The sequence below is a fragment of the Carica papaya genome, chromosome 5, assembly GCF_054855325.1.
Source record: "Carica papaya isolate Zhongbai chromosome 5, ASM5485532v1, whole genome shotgun sequence".
Taxonomy (NCBI): Eukaryota; Viridiplantae; Streptophyta; class Magnoliopsida; order Brassicales; family Caricaceae; genus Carica; species Carica papaya.
In genome coordinates this window covers 9377272-9396826 of record NC_142313.1, presented here as the reverse complement: position 1 = coordinate 9396826, position 19555 = coordinate 9377272, and the positions used below count along the sequence as shown (strand labels likewise).

At 34.3% G+C, this 19555-nt stretch overlaps 1 protein-coding gene and 1 pseudogene across 2 annotated transcripts; both read left to right on the top strand.

Annotated features, from left to right (window-relative positions):
- The first annotated feature begins 1335 nt into the window (after positions 1-1335).
- On the top strand, positions 1336-6888 carry LOC110810997 (uncharacterized). Of its 2 annotated transcripts, XM_022037347.2 has the most exons (8): positions 1337-1688; positions 2072-3338; positions 3420-3510; positions 3628-3785; positions 3867-3918; positions 4814-4890; positions 4990-5083; positions 5304-6888. In XM_022037347.2, exons 2-8 carry the CDS (start codon positions 2157-2159, stop codon positions 5909-5911), a joined length of 2262 nt encoding a protein of 753 aa, XP_021893039.1. In that variant the 5' UTR covers positions 1337-1688; positions 2072-2156; the 3' UTR covers positions 5912-6888. The 2 variants fall into 2 exon arrangements, with proteins under 2 accessions (XP_088077325.1, XP_021893039.1); XM_088221199.1 differs by having other exon boundaries at positions 1336-1688; positions 4814-5083.
- Positions 6889-8990: 2102 nt separating this feature from the next.
- LOC110811011 (transcription repressor MYB6-like) lies at positions 8991-10101 on the top strand (annotated as a pseudogene).
- The last annotated feature ends 9454 nt before the right edge of the window (positions 10102-19555 follow it).

Sequence of the window (19555 nt, the reverse complement as noted above, 5' to 3'; positions counted from 1 at the left end):
TGCCCTGAGTTATAATATTGAAATAAAGAATTTTGAATATTTACTGAATAAATTGATTTAGAAGATTTGGTGATTGAATCTATGTATATCTTTGCTGTGAGCATTGCCTCTTTTTCTTATTGAGTCCGTGAAACTCACCCCAATTCACACCTCGTAATGTAGATTAGTGCAGATCAAGAACAAGTTCAAGGTCGAATGAAGACTTTGAAGAACCTTTAGTGACAGTAAGAGTTTGTCTTTTAAAGTCAATTTAATTATATTAAATAAGCATTGCGTGATAAGAATGAATTTGTTAACAATAATTATTACAAACTGAGATTTATTTTAAATTTTAATTTGATAAAACATGTGATTTAATTAGCTGAATTAAAAAAAAAAATTTAAAGTTTCCTACACTTACCATATTGCACGCAAGTATAGTAGATTGACTTGAAGAAATCTCATAATTACTAAAGAATCTTTAACACTTAAAGGACTAATTGTTAAAAACTTAATGAGTAGTAATCTTGAGAGGTCTTAGAAACTATGAGATCAACTCATCATATATTATATAACTCTTAAAAATAAATCAACCCCATGTAGATAACTTGGGAAAAAAAGACCATTCCCAAGGTAAGGACTGACTTTGATGGACTTCGCAATCCTTAAACTCATAAAAATTGATTCTAGAAAATTTTTGACAGATGATGAGTCAACTCTAAAATATCACTAGTTTTAATAGACGTCATAACCACTAAAACTAATTTTGAATAACTTTATAAATCTTGAATATCAAACTCAAGAGATATTACACCCTAATTTTATTTTCATTGAGCCTCTTAAAACATCTCGTTAAACAAATTCATTACTGAATATTTTTTTATTTTATTTCTTTCACTCTAAAAAAAAAAAAAAATACTCTTGGCGTACTTTTATTTATGAGTTTGATATATTTGTATTAAATATTTAGACATGATTCATATTATTTGGTGTTTTTAAGAAATAATGCTAATATTCTTGTTTGTTATATTCAAAATAAATAATGTTTTAGTTGTGGAACTAAAATTAAAAATTTTCCTTGTTTAACCAAAGAAGAATAATTGTTATCAAGAACAGTTGAAAGGTCGCTGAATTTAAAAATTCATAATTATTTTAATTACAAAAGATATAAATATGATCCAGAATTTCCTGAGGTTAGAATGGTAATATCAAAGATTTTGTTATAAACGTCATAAGAAAACAGTGATGATTAGGGACTGTAACGATTTGCAAATATGGCACGTGCGGATTTGGACCAAAATCGCACGGAAAACAATTAACAGTTAATATAATCTCCCCCTTGATGCTTACTTTGTTAGGGCTAAAACAGTAAATAAAACTCTGTAAAAGCTAAAGGATAAAGGAGGAAGAAACTGGGGCGACGACGAGGAGAACAGACCAGTACGGGCACAAAAACACACTCGTCTCTCCCAAATCCTCGTTTCTCGGGCCACCTATTTTCACTGGACTCGAGAATTTCTTTTACTCCTTTTCAGTTTTTGTTTCTTTGTTTTTTTCTCCATTTTTTTAAGTTTACTCTTCTTTCGCGAGAGGGAGAGAGAAGCAGAGTCACTTTGATTGAGTAGAGAGAGAAAGGGCTGGAAATCCCCATGGATGATGATGAATTGCTGGTGTCTTGGATTTGACGGACTTCTCATAGAAAACCCCAGGTGCCCAAGCCCTACCCACTAAATCACTTTTTTGTTTGTTTCTCTTTATTTCTTTTTACTATGTTATTAATTTAGCAATTGGAAACCCCGTTTTGCTTACATCCCATGATTCCCTTATATTCTTCATTTCTCTTTTGCTTTCTCATTTAGTTTTTTTTCCTGTTTGTATATCGTCTCAAGCACTATGTACTGATCTGTGTACATAGAGTCGTTTTCCAGTTTTCAGTTTTGCTCAAAACATTTTATCCCTTCTCAAATTTAGGTTGTGCCTAAATTGGGATCTGTCTTCTCTGTGTGAAGTTTGAAGTTTTTAGGTACTCATAATAGGCTTCCCTGATTTTTCTTATGGAGTTTAATAGTCTGCTCATGTTTTCTTTCTGTAGGGAATTTTAGGATGTTGCCTAGGGTTTTTGATGGATGAAAATTGTCCTTAGGGGGTAGGTTCTCATGGGTTGAAGTGTCTAGTCAATGATGGGGAGCTTGAGCGAGGAAGATGATCAATTTTTTGACACCCGTGAGGATGTTTCCTCGGTATCAGATTCGGGATCTGATTGCCCCGACAATTCTGACTTTGATTACCGCGTTGTTAATTCTTATCGGCCTAATTTTGGATATGAAGTATGGATTAAAAATCCAATTAGCATTTATGAGCGGCGGAATAAGTTTCTAAAGTGGATGGGGTTAAGTGTAGATCAATCAGAGAGTGAAGATTCTGCTAAAATTTCTTGTGGTGAAGTTGAAGTGGAGACGGATAGAATGATAGATCATAGTGGGGCAGTCTTGAGATCATCAACTTTTGATGATAGGTTTTCTTCTAGCCAGTCTTCAATATCATGCTTGTCAAACGATGCTGGGGAATCGCTAGATGGGGCATTGGAGGAGAATTTTCTATGTAGAATTAGGAATTTGGATGATGGAACAGAGTTTATTGTCGATGAACTTGGGCAAGATGGCATGTTCGGTAGACTGCGTGAAGTGGGTTCAAACCGATTGCTCACTGTCGATGAATTTGAAAGAAGTCTTGGGCTATCTCCTTTAGTTCAACAAGCCATGCGGAAAGATGTCAAAGAGGCTGGCAGTTTACATGATTCAAGAAGGCGGGTGAAGAAAGGATGGTTGAGGAGACTAGGAGCTGTAGCTTGCATTGTTGATAGGCAATTGGAATCTGGTACTGTTATATCTAATGATTCCTTGGCAGGTACGAGCCCAAAGAAACAAGCAGTTAGGGTTCGCTCTTACAAAAAGCGCTCCAAGGAATTCTCAGCTCTTTACATTAGACAAGATATAAAGGCTCACGAGGGTTCAATTTTAACAATGAAATTCAGTGCTGATGGTCAGTACCTTTCAAGTGCTGGGGAGGATGCTATTGTGCGTGTATGGCAGGTAGTAGAAACAGAGAGATCAGAAGTGTTTGACATTCATGACATGGATTCTTCATTTATGTACTTCACAGTAAATAATCTCTCTAAAATAGTCCCCCTTCATAGAGACAAAATTAATAAAAAAGGAAAATCTAATAGTGCGAGGACAATACCAGATTCAAGTTGTGTCATTTTCCCCCAGAAAGTTTTCAGTATAATGGAGAGACCGATACATGAGTTCAGTGGTCATTCTGGTGAAGTATTGGATCTCTCATGGTCAAAAAATAAGGTAGGAAACTGTTTCTGAGCTATTATTATCTCTGGTTGCTGGAATTTTGGCTGGGTTTTTTATTATCATTATTCTTTGCAGTTTATCCTGTCATCCTCTGTTGATAAAACTGTTCGCTTATGGCAAGTGGGATGTGACCAATGCTTAAAAGTATTTTACCACAGCAACTATGGTATGTTTTTATTGCTTGCCTATTGGCAATGCAAGTATAGTTGTCAATGAATATTGGATTGTTGCTTGAAACATATTTTGTCTAATTGCTTTATCTTCATTCTGCTATTTGGTACAGTGACATGTGTTCAGTTTAATCCTGTGGATGATGATTCCTTCATTAGTGGTTCTATAGACGGAAAGGTTCGCATCTGGGCAATTTCTGGTTGTCAAGTTGTTGATTGGACTGATATAAATGAAATAGTTACAGCTGTGTGTTATCGCCCTGATGGAAAGGTAGTGTAAAGTTTTTTGTATTGTTACTTCAGAATACTAACTGTAAAGGAGTTTCTCATTTATAATTTTTTTGTTGTGCAGGGTATAATTGTAGGTTCCATAGCTGGCAATTGTCGCTTCTATGATGCATCAGGTATATGCTATTTTTCATGAAATTTTTACAAAAATCAGTTTTACTTGGTTAAATTTTTCTCAGGGAAAGTTCAAGATGCCCATTAGCCAAACCTGCTTTTGCCATGATACTGGCCTTTGGTTCAACTTAAGGCTGTGGCAGTTGTTGCTTTTAGTTTGTCACTATTGCTTAATTTTTACTTATTAAATAGCCGGATTTGTTTGAGCCATTTTAAATATTTTTTGGTTTTGGTATTTCATCATTTTTCATACTATACCCTCAAAAGGCTTAAGATTGGAGCTTGTCTTATTCCTAAGTATTTTTAGCTAACGTAGATGTACCGAAGAATTGATTATGCAAAGCTGCTGGTAGTGGTAATTCTAGCTGGATATAATTATGAAGTCCACTGTTGCTTTACTGTTGCTGTTTTTCTTATTGAGTACTTCTCTTGTATTGGAGATGCCACATTATTTCCAAAATATATCTGCAACTAATTTTGAGGGGAATTGTGTTTCAATTCCAGAAGCTTAGGTTTACTCACTTTATTATCAACATGTCTTTGAAGAACATGCCCTGCAGATCATCCTTGTGATGCCATTCTAATTAAAAGAATAAAGAATTAGAATTTCCTTTCTGAAATTTGTTTGTCTGACCTTCTAGCGATCACTCTATCCCATGTTTCTAAATATTAATAGGACTGAATGAGCTATTTTTTCCACTTCAAAAAATAATGGTCTGGATTATCCTTCAGCAATTTATGGTACTAAAACTTTGGAAGTTGTATGACTTCATTGATGTTTGCTAAATTTCAAAAACAGATGCACTCTGCGAAGTTGATTTTTTTTTTTGGTGCTTGCATGTTATGATGCAGGAATATTGCTTAGGTGAACTAATTGGTCTGTTTTGCATGGATCAGATAATCGCCTGCAGCTGTACACTCAATTATGCCTGCAGGGTAAGAAGGCTCAGTCCAAGAGGATAACTGGCTTTCAGGTTCACCATCTGCCTTTTAGTTCTTATCCCTTTCTTCTCTATGTTCTCAGAATTTATCCATGTAGTGAAACTGGTACCCGGTGTGTTTCTGTCCTGCAGTTTTCTCCAACTGATCCAAGCAAATTAATGGTCTCTTCTGCTGATTCACAAGTTAAGATCTTTAGTGGTGTTGATGTGATCTGCAAATTTCGAGGTAGATGGCTAATTGACTTGATTTCTTTTTTCTTTCAGTAGTTTTCTGTTGAGTTTTTAGTATTTTGTTTTCTGTTTTCATCTCAACCACAAATGTTCCGGCGCAGCAGGATTTTAGGTTTATAGAGGAATTTGCTAGTGAACAGGTTGCCATAGAGTCAATTTTAAAAGTTGAAGCTGCACATCAGTAAATCCTCCAATTCTTTTGTTTTAATCTGCAGGTGTTCGCAACACAGGAAGCCAGATTTCTGCATCTTTTACCTCTGATGGGATGCATGTTGTTTCTGCAAGTGAGGATTCTAATGTCTATATGTGGAACTATGTTAACCAGGATGGACCTGTTCACAAGGTGAAGAACATTTGGTCTTGTGAACACTTCTTTTCAAACAATGTATCAGTTGCGATACCTTGGAGCAGGACAACATGTGGGAACTCTACCTTGTCAAGTATAGCAGCAACATCCCAAATTTCTAAACAATCTGTGAACTTATGGAGATGCAGTGAGGAAAGAGGAGCACAGCAATTTGAGTGTGGCGAGAGTTCTGAACAAAACTTGCCATTTTCTTCTCCTGATAATTTCTCACTGAGCCATGGGCTTCTGTCAGAAACTTTGCCGAAAGGTTCTGCAACCTGGCCAGAGGAGAAGCTTCCTTGTCCTCACTCACTGCATGTATTGCCTGCAATGTGTAAATCCCAGTACAAGTTTCTGAAGACATCGTGCCAAGGCATGCTTAGCTCTCCTCATGCATGGGGCCTCGTGATTGTAACTGGTGGTTGGGATGGGCATATCAGATCATTCCAGAATTATGGATTTCCAGTTCGACTTTAGCTGCAAAGACTCAAAGAATTTTTAGAGATGATGTGAGTGGTTTTTCCATTGATTCAGGCAGAATATGGTATGCCATCATGCTGCAGGCGCCATTCTAATCCAAGTATGGGGTCAAAGGGGCTGACTGTTTTCCAGGTGTATAATTATGGATATCGACTGAACATACAGCGTCAGTTGCTCCCTTGTTAATTTGTACATGGAGAATATTGGAAATGATATTACAGAAATCTTGGTTTTTTGGCAGACCTAGACTTTAAAAGTATGTTGCAACGCAAGCAAATCTTCGGAGTACGAAAGAATGGGCGGTAGGATGTTACCTGCGCATTAGTTTATGGTGCAAATATGTCATTCTTTAATTTGTTCATTTACAAATTGCCCCACCTAAATGCCCTAACGACATAGAGGAGTCATGTCAAGAAGGTTTATTGGAAGTTACTGGTGTATCATTGAGGTGTGTTGTGGGGTCTTTTGTAGAATCATTTTTTCCTTTACAGAAATGAAAAAAAGGTGAAAATCATAGCTTGAGGCGGCGAGATAGCCATGAAGAATTGGTGGGGATTTTCTCCTTTTCATTATTTGAGGGGTGGTTGAATAATTGGCTTGTCTGTTTGCATAGCGAATGTGGATCATGCTGTCAGAGTAATAACAGGCTGCTTGTGTACTCTAGTGGGAAGGACTAATTCTTAATTGAATTGTTAAAGTCTCCTTTCTGTTGTTGTGCTCTGTTTCGATTTCAATTTTCAAGCCGCGCTGAGCCTTTGCCTTGGTAGGATTACTTGGCTGAGACTAGAGTAGAGTCCCTGCTTGTAATGCTGGTAGGGCAACTCCTGGTATCATGTCAGGAATCTGTGTTTGCAAGCTTATTTTTTTGATTGCCCCAGGGAACTTTAACAACTTGGTTTCAGTATCCAAGTTCAAGGGAGTGCAGATATTGTACTGGACTAATGTTTACTTATGGCAAGTGTCATTACTTTGAATTGATTGGTGTTTATACTATCATTGCGAAATGAAGCAATCCATGCGAATGCGCGGTTAAAATTGAAGTGCAATCAAATGTTTCTTTTATATGTGGAGGTTGTTTTCTTCTCTCAGTTTTGAGAAATTATTTTGTGCAATGAGTATATATTTTTAGTAGTTGAAACGACTGAATTCAATTTGTAGATTGTAATTTGGGTATTAGTAAAAATATAAAATAATACTAATATGTTCTTGTTAATGTTTCCTTCTTTTGTCGACATTAAGTTTGAGCATTTGTGAAAGGTCTAGTTGTAAAATAATATATATATTTTTTGTTTGGTGTATCAAAACTGTAGCTTTTGAGAGTAAAGGAATGTTTGGGTCCATTGATCTCAAAATTTGGTTCAAGAAGTTTTTTAATTTATTGTGTATACCCTAATTGATTTAATTTATCTAACATAAAATATTTTTTTTTTCATTTATATGCAGCATTATAATTTAGTTATCGTAATTTTATTATTAATATATTAATTAATTAAATTATTAATAATATTTGAATCAAATATTACTAAATCATAATTGTTAATTTATAATGCACTTATAAAATAATAAATATTGTATTTTTTTTTATAAAATTTAAATTTATAATTTTTAAATATGATGCAACTATATTATTAATTACTATATCACTCTGTTAGTAATAGGGATATTGATATCTTTATGATAAGAAGTCGTCACTTATAATAACTTAAATATATCTTTTATATTTCACAAAGTTATATATATATATATATATAATCATAATCATAATATACAAACCAACCAGTAGGTTGGATACACTCTAGCAGAGGAAAAGTAAAAGTTCAAGTGGAACATACACTATTAAACTAAAAATTAGTAGTATCCCCTTCTTGTATCATAAGCTCAATCTACAGAAATGAAGAATAAGGATTTTCACTTTACTAAGATTAAAAATCAGTAATAATAACTGAAGTGATGGTATTTATTTGATATTGATGAAAACTATAAAAAATTTACATATCGAATAGTCTAAATTGTTAAGTTGGTAAATTTTGATAATATCATATTGTTAATACGATTTCACAGCGCAACACAAGATGTAGTTAATCTTATTAAATTTTGATTATAACATTTTTAATTTCTATTGATTTCATATTCGTCAAAATTAATAATTTACACAAAGAAGACGATGTCACTAAATTTATATCTACGTATAATTAATTATATTGGATGACAATATTTTTTATAAATTAAGAAATTATTCGACAGATTCTGACCCATTAAATTTAGACCAAACAAAATTGAATTCTATTATATATGAATTGTTAATCTAAGCCTTCATAAATCTCTAAGACAAATCATAAGTATTAAGATTGACAAATTTTTTCTTTGAATATTAGGATCAATTAGACGTGGATGACAATATATTATTAATTTATGCTTAACATTATCATTGAACCTGCTCCGACTGGAAACTAAATTCTATGTTATATTGATAATCTCTATTCTTAATTATTAAATTTTACCGTATACAAATTTTCAAAAATAAATATAATACTTACTTAATTTCTGCAATCAAGTGGAATTGACTTTTTTTTTATAATTTTGTTGACTCGCCATGCGCGCGCAGCCGTATACATGTGGCGGAAATACATAAAAAGAAAACGACGACGTATTAGTTTTTATTACGCATCCAAGGGGAGTTGGCGATACTGTAGACACAGGTATATGGAAATGAAGCTGGAAAGAAGGGCAGATACAAGAAGGGTGGTTGGATTACGAGCAGAATATTGTATATCCATGAATAAGAAATATACTGAAACGTGTATGTTAATTATATATAGTAGTATATATGACTATATTTGATAAGAAAACTGTATGGCACTTGCATGGAGTACATATATATTTAATTTAATTACATTGAATATTAATTGCAGTAGTTTAAGAAATTGGGTTTTGTAAGTAAAAGACAAAATGAAAAGCAGCCTGTTGGATCCTTGTAAGGGTTAATATTTAAAAGGGGAAGGGAAGCTGTAATTTGTTTTGTGGTCTCCTGAGTTTCTTGTCTGCATTTGAATTTTCCTTCCATCGTTTTCTTTCTCTCTTTTATATTCTCCATACTCATTCTTGTTTTCTCTATTACTCGGAAGAAGATCTAGGGAGAGAGAGAGAGAGAGAGAGAGAGAGATGGGAAGAACTCCTTGCTGTTCAAAGGTAGGGTTACATAGAGGTCCATGGACACCAAGAGAAGATACATTGCTCATCAAGTATATTCAAGCTCATGGTGAAGGCCATTGGAGATCATTACCTAAGAAAGCTGGTAATTATATACATATATGTTTGCCCAATTCATCACTTTCTCTCTTGTGTTTTATACGGTTTTCTGAAGGAGATAAAGAAAAAACGAAATAGGAAACAAGTTTCATAGAATTAATTCTTTTGTTAATTAAGAAAGAAATCACATTAGTGATAAAGAAAAAATCCACTAGTGTTTAGTTTACTATATGTACATAGAATTGGCTGCAGGGCTGCTCCGGTGTGGTAAAAGTTGCAGATTGAGATGGATGAACTATCTACGTCCAGATATAAAAAGAGGAAACATCACTAGTGATGAAGATGATCTTATTATCAGATTACATTCTCTTCTTGGCAATAGATGGTCTCTCATTGCAGGCCGGCTTCCTGGTCGAACTGATAACGAGATTAAAAACTACTGGAATACTCATCTAAGCAAAAGACTTCGATGCCAAGGAACCGATCCAAATACCCACAAAAAATTACCAGAAAATAATAAATTACAAAGCATTAACAAAGAAAAATCAAAAGTAAAGGCAACGAGGTCTAAAGTTCATCTCCCAAAACCCATTCGTCTCCCTCCTTCCTTCTCTAATTCTTCACTACCAACAACCAAACACAGTGCTTCCAGACATGGAAGAGAAAGCTCTGGCCTAGTTACAGACTTTGCAGTGGATGCGATCCCATCTTATAATCTCAATCGTCCTAGTAACGGTTATCACGTCCAATGCCATGATCATCTTTATCGTTTTCATGGTTTAAATGTTGACAGCTCAGATTTTGAGTGCCAATCTGATCAGTTACTCACAGCTGATCATATCTCGCTTGAGAAGCTCTATAAGGAGTATCTGCAGCTCTTAAAAACAGACAATGATCAATTTAAGATAGATTAGTTTGCAAGACCATTCCTCATATGATAGAAAATTATAAATTAAATTGTTAAAGTTGAGTTCTTCTTCTTGTAACTTTGCTGATCAATATACATGTGTGTGTGTGTGTGTGTGTGTGTGTATTGCACGTAACAATTGCTCGTGTGCATTGATATATTGTTTCTTATATACATACATACTGCATATATATATGGAGCTAGATCCTTGCACCTAAATTAATTAATTCCCTGTATAAACGTGTGGTAACCTTATCTCAGAAAAAAGGAAAAAAAGAAAAACAGAGTACCTTGTCAATTTTTGATCCAGTAACTTCAACTTGATGGATTTAATTGGGAGTTGTAAAATCTGACTAAGGAATAACAGAAAAAGTACATGATTTTTTTTTTTGTTTTTCCTAATATATATAAATGATATGTGTAACGGAACAAAAAAAATATTAATTTGAGTAAATAAAAATGAAGACCAAAATAAAATAAAGAACACAAATTTTACGTGCATGGATTAGCATAAGATTATATTCACAAGTAAAGAGAAGCAGAAAATCCACTGATAAACTTAAAAGTTAATAATACTCACTCAATGTGCTCATCTCTCATATAAATTTGTACAAAAGTATTGAATATAATTTTACTATGTTAAAATTTGAAAAATACTTAAAAAAATTCGAGGCTAAACTCACCGGAAGAAGACTCTCAAAATTTTACACTCTCTCTTTTTTTGTTATATAGCCAATAAACATGTCATATATTTGCGTATGGTAATTATTCAGCCTGCATGTGAAACTAAATAGACAGTAACAAGACTTCATTTATTACTTATCTATAAATTTAAAATTTCTTTCAAAATGTAACTTCGATAAGAGGAATTACGCACATGAATAAAACTTATCAATGCATTACAAATGTAAAAAAAAAAAAAGTACATATAAATTTTAAAAAAGATATATAAAAAACGATGATAATTAATAAATTCAAACTCACTATTGATGACTTTATCATGATATTCTCTCTTTTTAGTTTTTATTTGGATGATGGTTCAATAATGATAGTATAATTTTTTCATAATTTTTTTTTATTTGTTTACATTTTCAAACACATAATATAATTTTTCGGTGATTGAGTCATGCTTTTCAAAGCTATGATTTTATGATGATTTAATAATTTTTTTCTTTTATACCCTTAATATTTTTTATTATTTACAACATTGCCATTCTTTTTAATTTCTTCTACCCGACACTTTTTTATATATTATTCTTCTTCTTTTCAAAATATTGTATATATATATATATATATATATATTCTGTATTTATATTTTTAATTATATATACATGTATATAATATATTTAATTATATCAATTTTATATATACATATATTTATATATTTAATTATCTATATATTTAATTATATATAATTACTTGTATATAATACATTTAGATATGTATATATATATGTATTTATGTTTTTACTTATATATTATACATGTATATAATATTTTAATTATATATATGTATATAATATATTTAATTGTATATATATCTTTAATTATATATATATATATACTATATATGTGTATATATTTAATTATATATATTTTTATATTTTTATATTTAATAATATATTTTTTAATTTTTTTCTTTTTATTTTTCATTTATTACTATATATAATAAATTAGGCGCAAGATAGAAAATTTGCTCAAATATACAACCATACGATCTTATCAATTCAAACAAAAATAGCTGTCACTATTAGACATTAATAGAGTATCATCTAAATATAATTAAATTTGAACATTAATAAACTTTGCACATACCCGACTATACCTGACATTAATGAACCTTCATGCAAGTCATCAAATCAAGGCATTAGGCTACCATATGGGTATACTTACAAATAAAATTATAACTTTTAAGTCCAACAAGCTAGCCTTACTCAAGAAGAAGAGAGACAAATTGTTTCTCCATTGTTACAAACAGAGATATATCGAAGCATATAGACCCTTTATCAATTAAAATAGATATATATAACATAAATGATATTGTTATCGAAAAGGTAGGGTGACTACCTAGTGTAACTCTAATTCACAAGGTGCAACGTCTAAGGAGATGATTTGTTTGTTAACATGTTAAATTAACACTATTTAACAAACCAGTTACAACCCTTCGTTCTTCCTAAAATAATAGTCAACAAGTTGGTTAATAGAATGTGAATATTACCTATAATATAAGTACTTACTTGCACCACCAAGTATGACATTAATTAAGAATACACACCTTTGTTCATGCTTAACTTGCTTATACTTCACCATACTAACTTGAACTTAGAGTTATTATCCTATAAAAATTCTAAACTTTTTGTTTATATTATACCGTCTACTTTATAGATGACATAATATATTGCTCGTACGAAAGTCATCCAAAATACTTTAGCATCCATCACGAGGCCAAAAGTTTTTTGTGAAATCTTAAATCTATGACCAACACTTGTAATATCTCTCTCTCAAAAAGATTACTCTAAATCTTCATTTAGAATTTAAAGCTAAATTGAGTTAATTGAATTCTTAACTAGGTCTTTCAACTCAAATTAAAATATCTAAAGCCAACAAGAAACAAAATGAAGACCTAATGAAATTTATCTTGAACTATGTGCAAAAAGAGATGATGAGAAGGAACCAATATAAATTGGCCTAAAATCAATACTAAAATAAAATATTTCCCTACTTAAATGAATATATGAGGAATAACAACTAAGTAAAATTCAGCAAATGAATAGTATAAAATATATCCTAAGATGCATAAAAATAATCATAAAAAGACAAGAATTTTTAATGTAGAAAACCCCTTTAATATGAAGGAAAAAAATTATGGGACCTCTCTTGGTTCAAGTAAAAGAGCTCTACTATAAAAAAATTTAATGTTTATGGCAACTATAACCTACTGCAATAATTTTCAAGTAAAGTCTCAACAATAAATCAACAAAACGACAAGAAATAAATAATGGAATGGAGAAATACCACCAAAATAGCTATTGTTCATGTAAAACGGATGAACTCTGGTTGTTCAAATCTGATCTCCACCATCCTGATCAAAGAACAATCTACCTCAAACGTGTTCACTAAGTTTAAGTCTAATCGAACCAAAAATAACTGTTTGATTGTAAGAGAAAGTCAAATTGGTTATTGTTGTAGAAAAGTCATGAACAGTAAATTTCAAACCACAAATATCAGAAATTCGACCTTCCAAAACCAATCTCTGCTGTTAAGAATGAAGTAAAATTTAGCATGATCGGAGCACGGATAGTCGTCTAATTGCCGAAAAAATCAAAACTGGTCTTATGGAATTTTTAAGCGAAAATTTATTTTTCTCTTCATTTTTGTTATCTTTCTTTTTACTGGGGAAAAAGTTGTCTCACAAGTAACTTGAAATACAAATGACATAGACTAGAATACTAATAACCTTAATTGGTCAAAAGAAGTTGGCTCAAACAACATGGGTTTTTCACATAAGAGGGAACCCAAACCCAACAAGAAACATATTCATTATTAAAACAATATTTAATAAAACACTAAAACTTTTTCTTGAAAAATAAGTTCAAACCACAACCTCATTGACCTTAATTATTAAAGAGTTCATTGAAAACCTAAAAAAACTAAAATAAAGAAAGTTTATAACTGAATATGATAATTTAGATATCCTAAAATCCTAATAAGCCTTGTTTTCTTATATTTAGAATGTTAACCACCATACCACATAATGGACTGACCAAGCATATGAAATCTGTTGTACATGGAGTATCATATTTCACTTCACATCTCATTTTTTAAAACAACTTAAGAAAATCTATTTGTTAATGGTATTTCTTATTAAAATAAGATTCGACAAACTTTTTTCAGAAAGACTCTAAACAATTTTTTTAGCATTTTATGTAACGCCCAAATAATTTCAGCATTTTTGTTATTATTTTTATTAATTTTATTTATTTAGTTTAATTTATAATTTTTTAAAAAAAGGCCACGTCAACAGCCATGTCAGCGGCCTAGTCAGCAGCCCTGGCCAACCAGGACCTGCCGCGTGGCAAGACCACGTCGACCAGGGAACGGGCCACGTGGGCGATCCGCGTGCGCGCGATCGGACGGCCCAGATGCAATCGTGCGCACGGACGGCCCAGATGCAATCGCACAGACGACCCAGATGCACGCGCACGGACGACCCAGATGCACGCGCACGGACGGTCCAGATTCAATCAAAAACGGACGGCCCAGATTTAATCAAAATGGACGGCTGTGATCAAAAGGCAAAAGGGTTTAAATAGAACCCCCACACCTGACCACAAAAACCCTAGCCGCCTGCCCTCGCCGGAGAAGACGAACCAGACGCTGGAGGAGCCGGCCGCCGCCACCCGCCGTCGCACCGGGGAGTTTTTCGACCGCCGATCGAGGTAAATTTCATACCCCCGACTCGTTTTTCCACGCTGAGTTCCCCTGTGGCCAAATCGGAGCCAAAATCCCAGCCAAACGGCCGAAACCCAGCGGCGCCGCCGCGCCCCTCCTCGGTTTTTGCCTCCGATGAGGCCCTTCCCGGCCTCCGTTTGATGCAATTTTTATATCACCGTGATCACCATTCTTTTCTCTACAGGTTGATCATAGCCGAATCACCAAAACACAAACCTCGCCGGAGAGCCGCCGCACCCGAGAGCACCGCCGCCGGTAAGCTTCGATTTTTCATAATTTTTTGGCCCCCCGAGGGCCCTAGGGATGTTTTATCACAGGGACCGATGCAAGTGTGGCCGAATTAGGCCGAAAACGGCCAACCCGAGGCGAGTCGCCGCCGCCGGAGCACTGTGGAGTCGCCGTGCCGGAATCGCGATATTGGCCGAAAGGGGCCCTGGGTCTTATTTGGGATTTTTTGGAACACGTGCAGGTACCAGTAGTGCGTTTCAGTTCCCCGGGAAAAATTCAGGGAAAATTAGGGACAGCCTGTAGGCGCACTGTGGAGCCGTGTTCGGACCCCGAAACGAGTAAGGACCCCTCACCCTATTTTCTATCACGGTATTAAAGTTCAATAAATGATAAAACGGTATTTCATGAATCAACAGATGTGTGAAATTGTTTAAAGTCGCTAATGGAGCCTGAGTCTGGTGTGTTTGTCTGTTAGCTGTTGTTTGGCCTATTTTACGGTTTTAAAATGCAGTATGAGGTCTTATGTTTTCATTTCATAGTTTCGTGTGCACATATTACTGTTTTATTGATTATGGTTGAATGACTGAGGACCCGATGTTGTGTGTTGTCTTGTTTGGCATAAATTACTGGTTTGCTTGTTTGTGTGTGAATTGATGATGCTGACTGAGGAAAAGGGGAATGAAAGGTTATGTGAATTGATAATTGTATAATGTGGTCAGCCTGACTAGATATCCTGGGAGATGGTGGACGGACCGGGTCCGTAGGGAACCCTACCGGGATCGTGGTCTCTCATACCGGACGGGGTATGGAGATCTTATGTGTTTTGGCGCCCATACCGGACGGGGTATGGGGACGGCCCGTTTCACCCTCATACCGGACGGGGTATTGAGGTTTATAGTTTTGGTGCCCATACCGGACGGGGTATGGGGACAGCCCTAGAATTTGATTACAAGTGTTAAGGGTTCACGGTTAGCGGGACCCCTATGGATCCCCATGGATACTAGTAGGCTGATAAATAAGGAAAAATATATTGTGTAATGATTGAGATGCAAAAAGGCGTGATAAGTATTATGTTATACAGTTTCTATGATTTCGTGATGATGATAATGTTATTGCTTTCGTATATTGTTTTGTGAATTTCACCGAGATAAGTGGATAGTAAAGGTTTTTATGTTAATAAACGAGTTTTGTTGTAAACTATACTCCATTGGTCCTTTTGTGTTTTCTACCCACCTTTACCTCCGTGACGGTGAGATAGTGTGATGTCTTTACTGGGCTGGTGTAGTTCATTCCTTATTTAATCATTTCAGATCAGGAAGACATTGTTCCCGAGCCCGTTCCGCAGGAAGACGGCGAAGGGGACGCCTGAAGACTCCGTAGTCATATTTATAGTTTTTATTTTCGAGTTTCTCTCTTTTAGCTAGTTTGTTCTTTTATACTTTGAGCACGTTTTTTGTTTTAGTGTAAGGGATGTTAAATTAAAAATTTTTATTACGCTTCCGCATTTGACCTTTTTAATATACATATTTCATTTTAAAATTTCCGGGGCCGTTACATTTTATGTGTTTCTCATTTTAGATTTAATAGTCTCAATATAATATTGGTTTTATGACCATAAATCTTTACAAATGAACTACGTTTATAGAGAAGAGGTCCCACAATATAATTTTTAGTGTAATATAGGCCCGAAAATTGATCCAGGATAAATTTTTTACATTTATAAAATATATAAGTAATTAAAAAATTTTCTTTTAATTTAAATTTTATTAAATTATTGAGAACAAATGAATTGAGGACAAAATTGAAAATAATTTTGGAGAAATGGGTGAAATTTTGAATAAGGGAGTGTTTTTGAAAGAAAACCTAAAAAACAGGAGGTAAAATTGCAAAAAAAAAAAAAGAAATTTGGCTACGTGGGATGGCCTAGTCAGCAGCCTCGACGAAGTAGAGTACGCCCCATCGGAGGCATGCTAACATTGGCACCATACAGGAGGCCATGCGAGCGATCCGCGTGCTTGGCGATCTAACGGTCGAAGCCTCATCCCGCGCACATGAACGGTCTATCTGCACTCCCTTTTTAGATGTGATCGGACGAACGAGATCAATCGCAATGAACAATCCAGATCCGTCCATGCAATCGACCTAAACAGGCAACGATTGGACGGCTCTCCTAGCTCCATCTCGATGCGGATGGATGACCCGAATAAGAGGAAAGAGAAATATTTAAACCTCTCTTCAGTCGGTACCAAACCATAGCCGACACCCAGTCGGAGAAGAAGAAGAAAGAGGCAGCCGAAGGGAAGACTAGTCGTCGGAGGGACGTCATTGCCGCCGCACCAGAGTCATCGCCAATCGTCAAAAAAGGTAAAAGTTTCCCCCTTTCCATTTGAAATTCAATTATGGGTCTCCTTGTAGCCATATCGGAGCCAAAGGATCGATGGGTGAGTTAGAAACTGTGGGCAAAGCTCGACCGAGCTGCCGCAGCCAAAACCCAAAACCCTCTCTGATGACCCCGTTCTTGTTTCTCGTTTCACATGATTCTTTGACTATTGTGTTCACTGTCCCTTTCTGTACAGGTTAGCCGAAAAAAAAAACCTCAGTCGCGAAGGAGAACCAGTGGAGCCGTCGCACCCAAAGATCTCCTGCGCCGATAGGTTCCTTTTTTTTTATTTTTCTGACTAACCAAAGCTTTCTAACGTATTTATCATAGGGATACATGTAAAATCGGTCAAAATCGACAAGGCTGAGGTAACTTATTGCCATGAACGACAGAGCTGACGCCGAAGCATGGCGTCGCTGTCGTGCCAGAACCCTAAAATTGGCCGAAAAGGATTTTCAACATCGATTTTGGATTTTTTTGAGTATTTTTGGGTACGTGATGAGTATTTTGATTTTTGTAAGAAAACTTAGGAAACTCGGGGCTCGTTAGGAAGCGTAGTGGGTAGCACAACATGTCGAAACATCAATTTGGATAAGGATCTCTCACTCTATTCCTTGTTACGATAAATGGAGGTCTAATAAATCGGTAATCTTGTGTTTTGTAAAAATTAAAAAAATCTTAACAATAATTACAAGTCACTAGTAGAGTCAAAAAATTAGTCAATGTACGATTGTTCTAAGCTCGTTCATGTGTCTATTTATTTTCCTATACTGACTAAATTGTTTATTATTTTGCCGTATGATTTAAATTATTACATTTAATTACTTTCTCATTATTGATTGCCTAATTGTGTTTTTTATCTGATTGGTTAATTTGAAATAGAGACCCTAATTATGTTTCTTAATTGTTAAGATATAAAAAATGTAATATTTGTTTAAATGTTAATTGATTGATCTACGAATATAAAATGAGATGTTAGTAAGCGATTGGTGATTGTTTGTTGATGGGAATGTATATATGAAAGGCTTACTGGTTACCCTAGAAAAGGGTGGATGGACCCGGTACATAGTACAAAACCTACCATGGACAATACCTCAGCCGGAAGGGGCTGAGGGGTCCCATACCATGTAAAGACCCAAAACTTTGGGTAAAATAAATTTGAATTAAATATGCGGAAACATATAATAACATTAGGATTTTCATTCATTACACATAAATTAGAATGCTCAATAGGGCTATGGAAATGTCTCTTTCATAGCGGTTCATAAAAAAATAAAATAAACATATGAAAATAATAAATAAATATTGTAGGGAGGTTAACCTCTACTAGCTCTTGATAGGATCCGGGGGACACCTACTCACAACCCTCCTGCTGATTAAGATCTGCATCTTGATCTTCTTGATCTAAAATGGTTAATAGGAGTGAGCTATACTAACCTAATAAGAATATCACACTACTCACCGATATGGAAACTGAAGGTTGGTAAAAAAAAATATAAAACGACTAATGAAACTCTTAATTTAAGTAAGTTCATTTATCATAAGAAAAACCATTTATTGCATACCTAACGTTATGAGATTTCTAAATTCGACCTATAAAGACAATAACTCAATTAACATTATAATTTCTTATACAAGTGAGCAAAAAATAACAACTTTCATTTTTATCTACTTACTGCTACCTCTAGGGGTTCATAGAGATGTCACTCTATGCATGAACCAAATATCTAAAATTTTCAATTAACCGACCGTCTCCGTAACCCGTCCAGTATGAACGTCGAAAATATCATCCCTTGATACCCCGTCTAATATGAGGGTGAACCGTGCCGTCTCCATACCCTGTCCAATATGAGCGCCAAAAATATCATCCATCGATATCTCATTTGGTATGAGATAACGTTCACAGTAGGGTTCCTTATGTACGCGGTCCATCCACCATCTCCTAGGATATCCAGTAAGACAACCATTTATTAATTCAAAAAATCAAGCAATTTCTCATTTGTATATTAATTTCACATTTTACAAATCAACCGTAAATCACGCAAAATAAGCGATATTTGCATCAAGAAAACACAACTGAATAATTTAACTATTTCGATATATTATCATGTATTTGAGGTTGTACATGTAAATAATTAGTTAAACATGACAAATAAATAACTAACTGGTTCCTGCTCCATTATTAACCTGTAATTATTCTCAAAATTTTTTAAATTTCACAAAATACTATATTATTGATTATTAGGTTTCAATTCCATAACAAAAAATAGGATGATGGATTCTTACCTGAATCGATGTCCGAAACACTATACTTTCTAATGCACTTCCTAGCAGTCCCCAAAATTTTTGAATTTTTTTGTGGAGATTAAACACACTTCACGTACCTAAGAAATATAAAAAAAAAAACTCAAAATCAGTGTTAAAAA

What these genes read in the sequence shown, in the direction of transcription:
- LOC110810997 (XM_088221199.1), top strand. Translation starts at nt 2,157, where the DNA reads ATGATGGGGAGCTTGAGCGAGGAAGATGATCAATTTTTTGACACCCGT. An exon ending in GTTATCGCCCTGATGGAAAG is followed by an intron (nt 3,786 to 3,866) that starts GTAGTGTAAAGT and finishes TTTGTTGTGCAG; the next exon opens with GGTATAATTGTAGGTTCCAT. An exon ending in TCGCTTCTATGATGCATCAG is followed by an intron (nt 3,919 to 4,813) that starts GTATATGCTATT and finishes TGCATGGATCAG; the next exon opens with ATAATCGCCTGCAGCTGTAC.